Source organism: Balaenoptera borealis (genome assembly GCF_965194805.1).
Source record: "Balaenoptera borealis genome assembly, chromosome: 13".
NCBI lineage: Eukaryota > Metazoa > Chordata > Mammalia > Artiodactyla > Balaenopteridae > Balaenoptera > Balaenoptera borealis.
In genome coordinates this window covers 9,279,687-9,297,004 of record NC_138870.1, presented here as the reverse complement: position 1 = coordinate 9,297,004, position 17,318 = coordinate 9,279,687, and the positions used below count along the sequence as shown (strand labels likewise).

The 17,318-nt window shown below is 34.4% G+C and overlaps 1 protein-coding gene across 1 annotated transcript in view; it reads right to left on the bottom strand.

Annotated features, from left to right (window-relative positions):
* Window positions 1–277: 277 nt before the first annotated feature.
* Window positions 278–17,318, bottom strand: part of KLRD1 (killer cell lectin like receptor D1) — a gene marked incomplete at its 5' end in the record, with an annotated part of 93,049 nt that continues 76,008 nt past the window's right edge. Inside the window, 6 exons of the mRNA XM_082351369.1 lie at window positions 278–8,330; window positions 9,146–9,249; window positions 10,029–10,180; window positions 11,628–11,690; window positions 11,838–11,930; window positions 13,262–13,351. Of these exons, the coding sequence (XP_082207495.1) occupies window positions 8,210–8,330; window positions 9,146–9,249; window positions 10,029–10,180; window positions 11,628–11,690; window positions 11,838–11,930; window positions 13,262–13,351 (623 nt within the window). The 3' untranslated portion in view covers window positions 278–8,209. The remainder of the gene's footprint in view (window positions 8,331–9,145; window positions 9,250–10,028; window positions 10,181–11,627; window positions 11,691–11,837; window positions 11,931–13,261; window positions 13,352–17,318) is intronic.

The following is a 17,318-nucleotide window of genomic DNA, read 5'->3' as shown; positions in this document are numbered from 1 at the left end:
CTTAATATTGTCTATTCACAATGGCAAATCTATAAATGTCATTTACTGATAAGTAAAAATGCAAAAGATGATCTGATGGCTTTACTGAACTCTGTCAACTGAAATTTATCTTTACAGCCCGGCATTCACATTCTTCCACAATTTCACTTGTTCCAGCTTTCTTTTCAGTCTCATCTTTCACTTCGACCTACTTCCATTTTCCCCACAATTCCACTGACACTCTTGTTCTTTTTCAACATACCATAAGCACTTCTCCAATCTCAATGTTTTGCTCAAATTCTTCCTTCTCTAGTACATTTTCCTCCTGTATTTGCTGATTATAATTTTAGTTTGTTCAATCTGTAAATCAGATTCCACCACCTTTAATAAAACTTCCAGATCCTTCAATAACAATTCACCTCTTCTTCCAATTATTCTCATTATTCTTCATTTGTCACCATTCCATTAGTTATCTCCTCCTATCTTTCTTTCATTAAGGTCTCCCCACTGTATTATGAATTTCCTGATACATCTTATGATTCTTTGTTACTGCTGCAATTGTTTATTAGATTTCTATACAAAGTATAAAAAAGTTAAATTTATCTTCAAAACTAACGTTTTGTGTACTAAATAAACTCTAATTCGAGAAAAATTTGAAAAATATTTTTCCTGATTAAAACATTTTAGAAAATTTGATAGGAATCTATGTGAAATGTTTTTACTCTCATACTAAAGGATAATATACCCAAGTTATTCATAGTCACAAAACACATCTATGAAAAGGTTGATTATGCTGTACCCTGGTGAAATTTTGTATTTCATTTATTTTCTTTAAACCTCTATTTTATACCACTTAACAATGTTATCATAAAATGTCATATCTAATAATAACAGTGATAATAATAATGAAATTACTAAAAATAAATAATAATTAGAATAGTTTCTTTAAGACTACTCGAGCTCATTTGATTTCCCTCCTAGCAGCTTTTTTTTCTTCAACTCTTTCTCCCTTCCTTTCCTCTCTGTCCCCTTTCCCCACTCTGTCACTCATACTTTTGTTCCCTTTTCTCTCAAATGATATATATAGAGAGAGACATATAAATATATAGATATACATATTAATCATACGATTAATAAAAGATTAATCATAAACTCATTAAGGGAACTTGGCTTTAGGGAGACTTGATTTCACTCACTAACAGCCAAATGGAAAAAATGCATAGGACAAAGTATGTGTAAAGGCCAGGGAGCTTCCACACCCTCTCTGGACAGGTGCACCACCCTGCCAGCATATGGATGTGTTTACCAACCCAGAACCTCTGTGAATCTCTTTGTTGAGGGTTTTTGTGGAGGCTTCGTCATGGAGGCATGGATGATTAAATCACTGGTTACTGGTGATTGAATTCATATCCAGCCCTTCTTCCCCTTCCTGTAGGTCTGAGGGTGGGGCTGAAAGTTCCAACTTTCTAATCCATATGGTTGGTTCCTCAGACAACCAGCCCTAGTTATCCAAGAGTCACCTCATTAGCATAAATTTAGAAATGGTTGAAAGGGGCTTATTATGAACCACAAAAGATGCTCCTTTCACATTTCACTCAGGAAATTATGAGGGTTTTAGAAACTCTGAATCAGGTACCAGGGAGGGAGACCAAACATACATTTCTTATAATATCACAGTATCACAGATAATATATATTAGCAAACTGTTGTATACATTTTCAGCTCTGAATTTTTTTAAAAAATCCACATTTTCATTCAGAAAGAGTGAGACGAATAAATCATTGACATCATTTTTCTTTTCAGGAAAGTGAGGATAGAACTTCCCAAGTTAGTAGATCACATGAAGCACTGAAATAAAGTTGTTGTGTATTATTTGGTGTCAATCTTCATTTAAATCTGTATTGAGATAATTGCTAAGAAAAGAGGTATGGTGAAAAAAATACTATGTATTTAACATATAAAATTAAGATCAGAATATTCATAAAATAATTTACTTTATAATTTCAAGTGGCACAGAAATCTCCTCAATATTAAAAGGAGGGCTTCCCTGGTGGCGCAATGGTTAAGAATCTGCCTGCCAATGCAGGGACACAGGTTCGAGCCCTGGTTCGGGAAGATCCCACATGCTGCGGAGCAACTAAGCCCGTGCGCCACAACAAGAGAAGCCACGGCAATGAGAAGCCTGCTCACACACGAAGAGTAGCCCCCACTCGCCGCACCTAGAGAAAGCCTGCGAGCAGCAACGAAAACCCAACACAGCCAAAAATAAATAAATTAAATTAATTAATTAAAAATAAAATAAAATGAATTCCTTCAAAGATATTCAAATTGTAATACATCTTAGTCTAAGATACAAATTGATCCATTTTACCTACTCCAGAAATAGATAGTTGATTGAAAAAAAGCAATTATTATTCTTCCTGCACTTACTGGACTATTTAAAAAATTAAATTATTATACATGATTATTTACATATATAACAATATTTGCTTTCACATTTTTATTTTGAAACAATAGTGCTTGGTATGTACATTATGAAGTCCCTTAGACATAAAATACATACGTTTTAATGATACTGAGATTATTTTACTTTCATGGCATCACAGCATTCTATTTCTATATTTTTAGATGTATATAAGTGTTGATTTATCATTGTTTCTTGGATTCTCCCTAAAATGCTATATACACTCTACATGATATCTTTAATTTTATCACTATTTTATAAATCTTTGAGGTGTTTTATGCCAGTTTTGTAATGAGTATTTCAAGGTACAGGGACTCAAGAGACAAATTTTTTTCTAAGATAGCTATTCATTTAGTATCTGAATTAGAAACCAGGTCAAAGTATTCAACTTACTTGACTAGTTTGTTTTCCTAGATAAGCTGCCTACCGAAGGAAAATGTGTAAAATCAGGATTAAGTACATACTTGTCATCCTTGCCTTCTGGTTGAAGTATAATGAAATTCTAAGTAGCACAGAGAACCCAGCTCTCTGTTAAACTTTTTTCTTCATTAGCAAAATACTGTACTAACGGTTGCATCTGTACTCAATCCACTTTCTGGACAAGCACAGAAGCCAGAGTCTAAGAGTGGAAAATAAAACATAATTAATAATATTGTTATTTTCAACATTTTTCACTGCTATTTACTCAATCAAAAACCACTTGTTATTTGTTCATTTCTATCAACAAACATTAATTGAGAAACTACTCTATGCACTGCAGTGTGAAGTGCTAAGGGGATATGACTAAATAAGTCAGATACGATCTTTTACACCATAATATAAAGGATAAGGTAAAGGGTAAGATAATAAAATTACCAATAATTTATTAATTACAATAAGTTATTCTTATTAATTACAATAAGTTACTATAATTAATAACTTATCAATTATAATAAGTTATAATCGATAACTTATAATTAATAATAATAAGTTATTCTTGTGGAAAACATTACAAGAATCATAGTTTGCTAAAAAAAACAAAAACACGTAGCAGAGAATGAGATGGGAGTGCTTAGGAGAACGCCTTTTAGGAAGTGACCTACAAGCTGAGCTCTTAAGGGTGAATAGGAGTTAAACAGAAGGGGAAGTAAATGAGAAAATCTTAACAGGCAAAGGAAACAGCATTTTCACATTTCCTGAGCTGGAAAAGAACCTTGTGTATTGATGAATTTTTTTTATTGGTAAATAAACTAAGAAAAGAAATATATTTGTGCACCCTTAATTAGGTAGTTTAGTGGTGGAATTTTGATGGATGTTCAGAAAGTGTTTTTATTTTCCTCCAAAGTTTGATAGATTAAAAAAAAAATTAGCTGAAAATCTGGTAACATGATATGCTAGTGATGGTGTCTTATTTACTTTTCTCTCCTTAGTACCCACAAGTCACAGTATATGGTAAGAACTCAAGTGTTGCCATATGAAATTTGCTGAATTTGCTGAAGCGAGTCATGAAAGAAGTGTTACATGATCACAAAAGAGTGAGGAACAATTGCAGGAAGCATTCAGGGAAAGAAAGAATTCATGTAGCAATTGGATTTTGAGCTGGATAAGAAGGACTTGGAAATGCCCAAATATTTGTACTTTTTCCTGAGTCATGTAGTTAATAGCAGGAGCAAAGGAAAAGAGTTAGGAAAGCCTCAAAAGCTATGAGCAATCACAGGCTGGTAATCAGAATTCGCTGTAACATTTGTGGTATTTTGTTTGTAATCTGTTACATAATCATACGCAGGCAGAAAGGAAACAAGCTTGCATATCAAGCTCATATTTCCATTATTCATTAACATACAGATGTTAAACATTTACTATCATCCTTACATTAGAGAACGTTAAAATTGGACCCTCCTACAATGAAGAAAGAGAAGGTTTATTACTGTTATATTCCCTCATGCTCCTGAGTGGTGGAGTAGAGGAAAACCTCTATTTTCAGATTTAAACCAACCACTGGGGTTGCTTTACAAATATTGAAACCTACATGGTGATGGTGGTTCCTGGAGAGGATATTGCCTGGAAAATGTGTTTAGAAAATGCTGTAAGAAAGCATTAGATATTTACGTGATTAGGTTCAAGTTTCAAGAAATACATGAAATTTTAAGAATGTTATATATTGGTGAAATAAAACCTTTATGGTAAAAATGCTTCTGAAAAGGTTTGAGTCTCAAAAAGCTTCTCTAGAAGAAAATTAACCACTTTTAAATGAGTCATGCCGTAATTCAACACAAGGTGCAGCACTCCTAGAGTCTCAGGAATAAACCTTAATGGAACAGTCTGAGAAGATGCAGAGGAAGAAAGAGAAGAAAGAATCAGTTAAGGGATGGAGGTCTTAAAAATGGAAACCACTGGGGGAGAATTCAAAAGGCTCCGGGATCTGCGTAATAAATATATGGATGTGTCTTTTAGTCTTTAAGTCGTTTATTTGATACATAGCCATTTGAGCAATGAAACACTGGAAAAGGAAGATGTTCTGTTCAGACCCCTAACTCCATAATTTTTAAGTGGAGTACTTTATTCTTCAGTGAGATTATTTTTACATTTTCTTATCTACCTCCATCAGAGGAGTGTGAAGTGCTCAGGGGATATGACTAAATAAGTTGGACATGATCCTTTATACCATATTATAAAGGATAAGGTAAAGGGTAAGATAATAAAATTACCAATAATTTAGAAATCTGGAGTAAGAAAGCAGCAAGCTACCTCAGTTATTAACTGAGCATCTGCTATGTTCTCATTTCTGTTTTATATGCTTGCTTTTCAAGTACATTTTTTACTTCTCAGAAAATTCACAAGGTAGATATTCCCAATGTGTAGATGAAAAATTGAGGCTCTGATAATAAAATTATTTGCTCAAAGCTTCAAAAATAGTCAAAATTGAACTAAGAATTCAAATTCAGCTTTGTCTAAACCTCTAGCACTTTTAGTGACTGCTTATGGGGAGGAAAGGGGAGCTGTGGGTCTCAGTCCTACAACCACAAGGAACGAAATTCTGGCCAAAGGGTGAATGAGCTTGGAAGAGGACTCTGTTTCAGATGAGAACACTGCCTGGCCAAGACCTTGGTTCCAGCCTTGTGAGGCCCTGAACAAAGAACACAATTAAGCCGTGCCTAGTTCCTGATCCATAGATAGTGTGAGATAATAAACGTGTTGTTTTAAGTTTCTAAATTTAGTGTAATTTGTTATGCACCAATACATAACCCATATTACATACATTCAGGGCAATGGATAACACATTCAAAGCAACAGGATGAAATTAAGAGAGAATAAACTGACTTTTGGCAATATTATTTTGTTATATTGTGTGTTTTTTACAAATTTCCTTACCCTCTTCCTTTTCTTCTATATCCAACATTGAGATAGTCATTCAACAAGATCCTTTCATGTACATTAGCCCATTTCATAGCAAAAAACAGAGAGCAAAAGAAAAATAAGTGTCTATATTCCAGAGAATATATCAGAAATGTCATATCAGAGGGAAAAAATATTTTGTGCAAAACCTTTCTATAAAAAAAGTTGTTCCCATCCCAAGGACTACAAAGATATTTTCAGGATGAAGGAAAGCAGAATGCAGGTAAGAGTGGGAGAAAAAATAATAAAAATGAAATGGGTCAGATGGTCCTGGATTGAGTGTGATTAATATGATGGGGCCAGAAGTGAGAAGGACACTGCCATGGGTGACCAGTACTCTTCATTCAAATCAGCACTTTCCATCATAAAGCCCTGAAATGATATGGGAGCTTAAAAAAACATCTGAGCTATAATTGGGTGGCAACAGGAATTTTCTTTCCTCAGTGGAGACAATTTTGACATAGATTACTCTCTGAAATTAGACATCATCCGTCATATTTAACACCTTCCGTTCCCTCATTGTTCTTGCAACATTGTAATAAATGTTCATGAGTTCTCAGAAAAAAAAAAAAAAGGCTGATTGAACTCTGGACACTTCATAGTGTGATGATATGAAAGTAACAATGTGAACCTATACTTTAATGCAGCTAAATAAACACAGTTGAGATTCATCCTGGACAAAAATTATGAAAATAGACTATCCTTGGTTCATTACAGAGAAAACCACTCTAGGTAGGAAAAAACAAAGAAACACACAAAAAACTCAGAGGAAATTTTTTGTGGGAAGAGGACAGATTGATGGGACAGTTGGAGCAGAAAACTATTTATTTTCATTATAAGCTTGCCTATAATGTTCTTTTTAAATTCAATTAAACTATATTATTATGAAAATCACATGGACAGCAAAGGCAAAACATTTCAAATATCTAGAAAGTGCAATGCATGTTCGCTTAGTCCAAGTTAAACATTTGAAAGATGTTATAGTCTATCCTGAATTTTGCATAGTACAACTTAAGTGCATTTTTCCTAAGTCAACTTGCATACAAGAATGTGAAGAGTTCAAGTTGTAGTACTATTATATTTATATTTTGAGAAATAAAACATAAGAGGCTCTTTCCTCTTCCTGACTCTCTGTATTTTAAAAATCAACTTTGGGTTCCTAATTATTATTATTTAATTAAAATATAAAACTAGAGAGCAAATATAGATGTCAATACACAAATTTTTAAGATGTAGATGCAACAATTTAAAAAAGGGAATTGGCTTTTGATATCTGTGAGGTTGGGAAAATCTCTTCCAGGTCAGATGGGCATCAGAACTCATTGTGTTCCCACCCCTTTTTTACCTATTTAGAAATCCTTCAATAAAATGAGCTAGCCCCTCCTCCACCCAAAAAAAAGGGTAATTATTGGGTTGGCCCAAAAGTTCGTTCGGGTTTTTCCGTAACATCTTACAGTATTTAGTTTTTGGTACATACTTTTAGGAAAAGGCTTTGGGGACTGGCTAGAGATTAAAATCTTCAATGTACATGTAAGAATGGCTTTTTTACTGATGGATAAGCATAAGGCAAGAAAGATATGTGGAGTAAAGAAATAAGTATTATAAATTTATACGATCAGGGCTTAGATGCCCTTTCCTCTTGCAAAATATGAAAGCAATCACGTGAGACCATATATTTGGCCAAAGACTTCCAACTGTTCTGCAGAACTCTGTAGCATCAAAAGAAGACACACAAATGTGTTCCCCTCTGAGGCCGGGTGATACATATGAAGAAGCTATTATATGGCACTTTCAGCTCTAAATTAGAACATGTAGATGTATAGATATCCAGAAAGAATTAAAAAAGAACACTAAAATTATTTTTACTTCCAGAAAAAGAGAGATGAGGATGGGACTTCTCAACTTAGTACACCATACAAAGGACTGATATGATGTGATATATATTATTTGGCATGAATTAAGTTTTATTTAAATTTCTGCAGAGAGAATTTCCAAGAATATATGCATAAACTATTAAATTCACTATTTACCATATACATTAATATTCATGAAATTATTTGTCTTGACTATAATTTTAGGTGTAGGCACACATTTCATCAATTTTAAGACACATGGCAAAATTTAAAAATTATAACTATATATGATGATGGATGTTAATTAGACTTAGTGTCTAGTTATTGTTATGTTGTATACTTGAAGCTAACATAATGTTATATGTCAATTATATCTTGATAAAAAATTTAAACACGTTTTCAAATATATGAAAATTATATGATTGATAAGACAATATGAAACACTTTACAGATCCCAGAAGTAGGTAGTTAGTAATATATGTTACCATTCTAAGTATACTGAATCTTCATTGCACACCCGTTCTGCCCCAAGAAGCATCTAAATAAGCTGTTGCTTACAGATATAACGATATTTACTTCCACAGTCCACATCCAAAACACTTCCGCTTGGGCCATATATTATGCAGTTCTTTAGATTTAGATGGTGAAGGGATAGAAATCTGTAATGAAGAAGAATTTTTTAATATATTGGGAAAAGGAAATGAGAATGTTCAAGGATGATGCTTTTGTTAAATGATAGAACTATAGAAAATTTAAAAGCATTTTAATGAGATATTACCACATTGAGTCATTATCTTTTTTTCATTCAAGTCAGTTTTCACAATTTCAGAGTACAGTGTTACAAAAACTCAGCTATTGCATCAGTAATCAATAGCAATGAAGTTGGGGATTTTTTTGTTTTTGCTGTTGTTTTTAATGGTTTTGACATGTTATATACTTTACTTCTAAGATGCATCTGCTAATCTAGTCTAGGGAAAAAAATCAGAGCATAAAACCTGTCATTGAATGATACTGTAAATCCCACGTTTATGAATGAAAATGAGATTTGAAGATTACAAATACACAGAAAATAAGCCCAGAATGTTTGAAATATGGGATGATGCGGAGAATATTGGGCTCCACCAGAATAAGGAAAATAGTGGATATACTCTTTTCTCTGGACGGCTTTTGTGTATGTGAGAATCTGTACATGTACATACATATCCAAGTGCTTGTACCAAGGCAGGAAATAAAAGCATACATCAAAAGCTCTTTTAGAGTCACAAGTACACTAACTTCATGTCACTTGAGCATACACTTGGGTGTTGTGGTTGGGACTAAAATTGTTATTCTGTTGTATCGATTCTCTTTTCTGTATTCTCATGTCCTAAACAGGATATCTTACCTACAGTGTTCCTGGATGTTACGTTCTCTGATCAGATCTAAGGATAAACTCAAAAAGAACAGAAAAAGGTTTTGAGTGCCAGAAACTTACAGATCTTGGGAGAGAGTAGAATTATCCTCCCACAACCAGGCATGATGTTCTTCACTGTAAGAGAGTCCAATCCAGTAATAATAGGAACTGGAGTTCATAAAATGCTGTTTGGAAACAAAGACCAACATATTAACCTATTTTGAATCTATTCTAGGGATCATGTACTTTTAAGAAAGTCAGTGTCCAGTATTCAGATTCAGTTTTTCAATTATACAAACTAAAATCAGTTTTAACTTTTAATTTAGGAGGTATAGTCAAGTCACATGCCTTATATTTCTCATTCATCAAGCCCATTTATTTATGGAGGAAAACATACCACAAAATCTCATTTCTTGAAAGAATGAAAAACGTCATAAAGGGAATTAGAGCTTTCATGGAACACTTCCTTCACTGGGGATCAGCAATCAAATTTGATCTCAAATCAACAGTATCTTGAGGGATAAATCTTAGCACAGGTTCTGCATGGAGCTAGAGAAAATTTTCACTTTTTCTTAAGAGTTGGGTAATTATTTTATAATATTCTTCATATTCATTCCATGTTATATCCAAGAGTGATAACAAAAGCTATATAATTACAAAATAAACTATAAATTCAATTAATGCGCTAAAAATCAAAGTTCTTTGAATAAAAATAATGATCTATTATTTATTCTTTGAATTCTCTCTAAAAAGTTTCTTGTACTTTATCTGTCACATTCCCATAATGTAAATCTTTGAGAAATTTTGTGTAGATTTTATGACTGTTTCAAAGTATAGGAAATTAGCTCAAATATAACTGCCTATTTACTATCTGATTAAAGACTTGAAACAAAGTATTCAGCTTACTTAGATAATACTTTCCTAGGTCAAAAAAAATGTAGAAAAATCGGAATTAAATACATGCCAGTTCATTTCTCTTTTGTATCTGAAGTAGACTGGAATTATGAGAAACACAAAAATTTCTACTGTCTTTCCATGTTTTTACTTCATTAGAAATGAAGTAACAGTTGCATTGGTAGCCAAGCCACTTTTCTTGGCAAGAACAGCAGCCAGATCCTAAGAGAAAAAACAAAACATGACTTAATGACATTGGAGATTCAGGTTTTTTCAGTGCTATTTACTCACTTGTTATTTAATTTTTTCTACAACTATTCTTTGAGAATTTACTGCATACACCACAGTTCAGGGGATATTAATCTGAATGACTCAGACATGACCCTTCTTCCTCATGAAGATTATATTCTAGAGATAGAGACAGAATTATACAAATTTCAGTCATTTATGAATTATATTTAATGATCATTTGTGTAAGTATACACAAGAAATTCAGTATGTTCAAATATTGTGTAGCAGAGTATAGGATGGGGGGCGGTTAGAAGAACCTTTTTTGAGGAAGTGACCCAAAGTTGATCTCTGCTGTGTAATTAAAAGTGAACTAGATAAAAGAGATATGTAACGGAGGAAAGCATTTTAGCATATTTCCTGAGTCAGAAAATAATTCTGGATATTTTATTTCAAAATGAAGTTAATAAAGCACTTAGCTTGAAGTCTGACCATCCAGTTTACTAGTGATAGTGTCTTCAACATTTACCATCCTCAGTGATAAAAGTCATATTATGTGGTAAGCACTCAAATCTTTGTCAAATGAATGGTGCTGAGATTGTAGAGTTGAATGGTGGCTACCAGGGGCTGGGATGTGGGGGAAATGGGGAGCTGTTGGTCAAAAGGTACGAGCTTCCATTTAGAAGATGATTAAGTTTTGGGGATCTACTGTGCATCATTGTAACTAGAGTTAACAGCACTGTATTATATACTTGGGAGTTGCTACAAGAGAGCTTCTTAAACATTCTCACCACAAAAAGACATGATAGTTGTGTGACATGATGGAGGTGTTAGTTAATGCTATGGTGGTAATAATATTGTAATAAGTGAATCATTGTACACTTTAAACTTACACGATGTCATATGTCAATTATATCTCAATAAAGTTGGAAAAACGCTGAGGGAAAAAAGATATGAAGGAAGTGCTATATGAACACAGAAGATGGTGAGACATCATTTAGGAAAAGATATGTTTAAAAACTTGGACTTTGAGCTGACATTCACTGGTTAAGTAGAGTTTAGAATTGCAGAAATCTCTGTGCTTCTTTCTGAGTTATGGAAGAAGCGGAGGTAAAGGTAAAGAGGTATCAAAGTATGGGTTATGAAACACACGCAGGCACTTAGGATCAGCTACAATATTTACTGTAATTTGCTTTTGTTACTTAAACGTGAGCAGTCACATAGGAAAAATAGGTCACTTCAGGCTAATATTTTCCTTATTACTTCATATATAAATGACACACATTCAATGTAATTTAATAAATTCTTAAGTTAGCAATAAAATGAGACTATCCTATAATTTCTATTACTAAGCATAATGTCCCTTCATGCTTCTGTGTAAGAAAAACAAGAATATTTCATTCTCTACCAGCACTAAAGTTTTCCAAAGTATGGAACCCACCTTCCCGGAGATCTGTGGAGGGTCCTGGAGAGAATGTTGCCTGAACACTTTGTTTAGTAAATGCTGTAAGAAGTGATTAGAAATTTACTTCATCAGACACAGGTTTATGAAATAACAAAATATTATGCATTAGCAAAATGAAACCTTTACTGTAAGACAGTTTCATCACAATTTTGATCTTTTTATATAGTCTTGACTAGAAAAACTTACAATTTTTCAACAAAACTCCCAAAGAAGCCACCAACAAAAGGCACATTACTCCTAAGACCCCAGAAATCAGCCTCCATGGAGTGGTCTGAAAAGCTATAAAGAAAGAGAGATAGGATAAAGATTTAAAGAACAAACACAGGAGCTGAAGTTCTTAAAAGCAGAAACCAGTGAGAGAACCCAAAAAGTTCCTTGGTTTAATAACCCAATCATTTTGCCAATGAAATGTTGGAAAATGAAGACATTCCATTCAGAACTCCACCCAATACAAAAAATTTTATATGATGAACTTTATTCTTCAGTGAGATTATCCATACCTTTTCCTCTTTATCAGCTCTATCTTATCAAACTGTACTTACCATTTATTTTTTAATTTGACAAAGAAGCTTAGAGATCTGTAGTAAAAAGAGATCAACAGGCACCAAGTTCGGTCTTGTGGGCTGATATAACAAACTCTTATTTTTGTAACAGCAACAAAAAAATCACAAGATAGAGAATCTGATTGCCATTAGGTAGCTGAGAAAATGTAGGATCCATTAATAATGTTATTTTCTCAAGGAATCAGAGCTATTAAGTACCCAAGTCAGAAATCAAATGAAAGTTTGCCTAGACCCAGAGTCTTTCATTTAACATATTCCATCATTGTTACAATAATATCAATACTACTTGCGAGTGTGTCCTTCTGCTAATCTCAGTGTATTCACTACTCTGAGAAATGTCAGGCTGCTCATAGCTTTGTAGAGGCTGTACCGTGAAGAGAAGACACGGTGTGATGAGAGGTTCCCCAACCGATGTAGCGGTAATAACTTGGGAACCTGAGTTCATTTCACAGTACATTGAATTATGATACGTAAAAAACCACTTTTTTACAGGAATCATTTTTTACATGTATTACATCTTCTCATACCAAAAATTACTTGCTCACAGGCTTTTCCCCTAAAATAATTTAGCATCAGGAGATTCTGCATTAATATTAGTGCACCAAAGGGTGTTGTCATTCACAACAGTCCAATGTGTCAAACTGTTAATCTGGGTGGTTTTGGGGATGTCACAACACAAATGGTAAATTAAAAAAAAACAAAACACTTTTAAACATTTTGTTGATAATATTTAACATTCTCTATTTATTTTCGTGCTAGAATTATGTTGTTTATATTTTTCCTGGTAAATTCAGATTCCAATCAGAATTTAGAGCTATCCCTGTCAGAATCCACTCTTTAAACCTGTTGGAAAAATCTTTACAAAAGCATTTCTAAGTTACAGAATGAAGAATCAGAAAAATGTAATTAAACTAGAAAGTGCAGATACAAGGGAAGGCTAAAAATGTATACTTTTTTCTTAAAGCGTTGCCTCAAATTAGCCATCCCCACAAGATATTTTTCCTGGTTATTTTTATTTTTTCATTTTATGACTTGGGCTGCACATACCTGCCATGTGAAATGCTGTTCCAGTGTCGATGCAGGAAAGGCACGATGGCTGCTTGTTCAAGAAGAACTGGGTTAGATCACGGAGCTGAGCTGGAGGTTAAGGAACCTGAAAGTTGTGTATGAAGAAATTTTTAAAAAAAGAAAAATTGTGTATTCAAGTGTGCTTGCATCATCTGCTGATGAGACATGGATGTGTAGTATGAACAAGAAGCAGTAAAATCACTATCTTCTAAAATGTTTCCGGAACCACAATACAGGAAATTCTCACTGAATTTGTGCAATGCACACCCTTTGACTATCACAAAAGAAGGTGAGAAGAAGTTTTTTTAATGTTTGAACATCAAAGTCATCTTAAAAAAAATTACTTGGAAAATGGAAAATATAAGCAAACCCAAGGTAAATTTACTTGGTATAATAAAATTCCACACATAATTTTCCTCTTTTAATAATGAGAAATGTCTATTATTTACCATATGCCAAACATAGTTTAAAGCACTCGGCGTATATTAGCTTATTTATCCCTGAAAATGACTTAATAATAAAGATATATAAATATACATGTTTTACCAATGAGAAAAGTAAGGTATAGTAAAGCTAAGTACTAGAAAAAGGTCACTTATGTTTGAAACCCTCGTAGTCTTTCTCTAGAGCACCTATGTGATATATTTCAAATTAAGCCTATCTCTCTGTGTCTATATGTTTCGTTGATTTTCATTTATTTTCTTTAGTACAGAGTGGTTGGAGTTTTCCAGCTCTCATTCTGTGCTTCTGATTCCTGCCTCATTAACTCAAGTATGGAAGGCAAAGATAAAAAAGGTAGAATCAGACGGAGTTCCCATGACCGTCCCATACACACACACACACACACACACACACACACACACGCACGCACGCGCGCGCGCGCGCGCGCACTATGACTGCCTCAGCTGCCCTAAGCCCACACGTAATGCCTCATTCACAACAGCCTTAAGAAGTTTCATTTAATCTTGACTGTCCTTATTTTTACTAATATGTTAATTATTATAATCATTTACAGTGTTATTCAGATAATATAGAGATAATTCAAGTTATACATTTTTGTCCTCAGAAGCGTAACCTTAACAGTGGGAATTTAAAAAGAGGGAGAGATAGGCAGATTAAGAGTCGAGAACAGAGACCTTGATCTACGATTAAGAGTCAGGAAATACAACCTACCATTCATCCCCACACAAAAAATAACTCCCAAGTTTTTTTGTTATTTATATTGTTTATTTTTAAGCATTATGATATTACCATAGATGAGCCCTTTTGTAAAAGACAGGCTTTTCAACCAAAAAGAAGAAGAGAAACAAAAAACCAGAACTGTGATTTGATTTCTTGGTTTCCATGAAGCTAAAAGTTTTCCATCTTTTTAACTTGCACTGTGTGCATGGGGCTGCTTTCACTGAATCACCAAAATAGCTAAAACATAGATCCTTCCTCGAGAATGTGAACATGAAAATTCTTCATCCAGATTTTACACAAATCCAAGTTGAAAGAGGTGATATAAATGAAACTGTGCCTTCTTAAAGTCTATTTTTTCTGTTTTAATGTTGTACAAAGCTGAACTAGCAAAAACTCCCTAATTTTGTTCATTTTTTGCTCTCTGTCTCTATCTTAGTTCACTAACTCAGAAGTCAAAATCCATCAAAGATGTGTTCAGTCCAACGACTCTAAGCTCAAGTCACAAATAAGATAACTGAATACACACATGCACACACACACAAGATATAGATAGATAGATAGGTAGATATACATGATATGTACGTGTGTGTGTGTGTGTGTGTGTGTGTATATATATATATATATATATATATATATATATACTCCCTTTAATTCTTTCTGAACTGTCGACCCTGGTTGATTGGTCCATTTTGGCACATAGGCAGTTGAATTGTTTTTGTGTCAGTTTCTCTACTATTTATCTCCACTTGGAGCAGAAGTTTTCATTTCCCCACCCATATCCCTCGGAATATTTGTAAACTATGGCCAATCAGTATCTGCAACTCTGTGTCTGCAGACTTTTTCCTCCTGGAACTGCTGAAAGCTTTGCTGCTCTCACACATGACAGTCCAGAAGTACTAAGGAATTCTCACCTAGATGGCCCTCAGGCAACGAATCTCAGGATTTGGTGTAGTTCAGCAACTTTGACCTGAATGTGAAGCAATTTAGAAGATTGTGTTTTTTCCTATTTCCCAGAATCTTTCAACAGTGTTGGGTTCCAGTCTCCTCCTCTAGTATCTAGATTAAGAGAATGACCCATAGTGTGTTCTGCCTTCCCTTTCCTGTATCAACACTCCCTACCTTTATCCACCACAAATCCCAAATAAACTTTTCACTCAAACCTTTATAGGGGTCTGTTGCAGAGAGAACTCAGATGGAAATTCCACTGAAATGTTCAGCTTCACTTACATGTTTGTTTGTTAAATGTTAGGTGTCCTTCCAGAAAATGCATGTCTCTCTGCAGGATCTCCTCTGCCCTAGTGTCCATTGCAGGCAAATACAATTTTTCTTCCCTGTAATTTACTACTGCCCTTGCTCAAAGCAAGTAATGACTCCAATAACTAAAAGATCATTCAAACCTGAACAAAGAGCTGGGGAAAATAAATGAATGTCAGTTTAATTATAAACAGTGAGGTCTTTTCCCTGCCTAACAATGTATAACTAAAATGTTCCAGAACACAGTAATAATATATATTCCAATGGTCCCAAATGAGAAATTTACTTTGATCTCATGACTTGGAAAATGTGTGCATTCTCTGAGTGGAAAGAAAATTGCTAGCATCAAGTTGCAAATTATTCTCCTTCTAAAGGGAGGGGAGGGACTCCCTGGGAAAAGAAAAAAAAGGATTCTGATCTGATAAAATCTCCTTGGAAACACGTGTTAATGACAAACCTACTAGCCAACACTAGTGGGTTTTGCTTGCCAAAATCCTTATCATGGACTGTTTTTAGGAGGATGTATTAGATTGCCTAAAATGGTTTATGGTCAAAACAAAATAAAATAAGAGATGGAATTGGGATCTATTGGTTTATGGAGCATGGCTTCCTAGAAAAATGTGTCATAAACTATATAACCATCTGAGTATGAAATGGAGATGTATAATGACCATAGCATCTCCTTTTGTGTTTGTGGTGCAGCCACAAGCATCATTTGGACCCTCATATGTTAATCTGTTAGTCTGGACCACAGTACATCCTAAGGTGGAAAGGAAGGACCTGGCAGGCTGCACTGGCAAGCTTGTACTTCTCACCACTTGGTCTGTACTTCACAGTGATTGTATCATAGAAATTACTAGTAAAGCTTCTTGCTACTAGGTAAAATCTCTGATGATGCTGTGAGTCTGATTTAACTATCCAATTCTTTGTGTCATCTTCTTGACAAATTGATACATTTTGTCCACATAGATAAGGAGAAATATGCATCTTAATATATGTGTATAATCAAACATCCCCTGCCACTCACCTTAACTTGTAGCAGAAGTTATCATTGCTCCTCTCATATCCCTGGGAACCCTCATTTTACGTAGACAGATTTCTGCATCTCTGTTCTTAGAGCCTTCTTTCCCCCCAAGATCTGCTGAAAGCTTTGCTGCCCTCACACCAGTAAATCTCAGGATTCAATATATAAATATTCCAGCTCCTTTTGCTTCTCTAATACGCAGGGACTATTTGAGGATGCATGCTTGAAAAAAGAAGTGTGTGAAAAAAAAGTGTTCCCCATCCCTAAGACTAAGAAAAACTCTCCTGACCTGAGGGAAAGGAGAAGCTAATGGTGTAATGGTTGGGGGGGGGGGCAGGAAGACAAAAAAGAGGTCAGGGGCAAGACTGAGGGCTACTGATAGGAAAGAGTGTGCTGTGAGTAGAGAGGCTGCATTGGGTGACACTCACCTGCCACTCAAGTCAGTACTTCTCTTCATCAATGTCTTGAATCATTATAGGAAATGAGTAAATATATAAAGATGATTCACCCTCTATGTGGGAGGGTATCGTGCATTTCCTGCTTTTAAGTGGTATTCTAGCTGTTCATCTTACTATT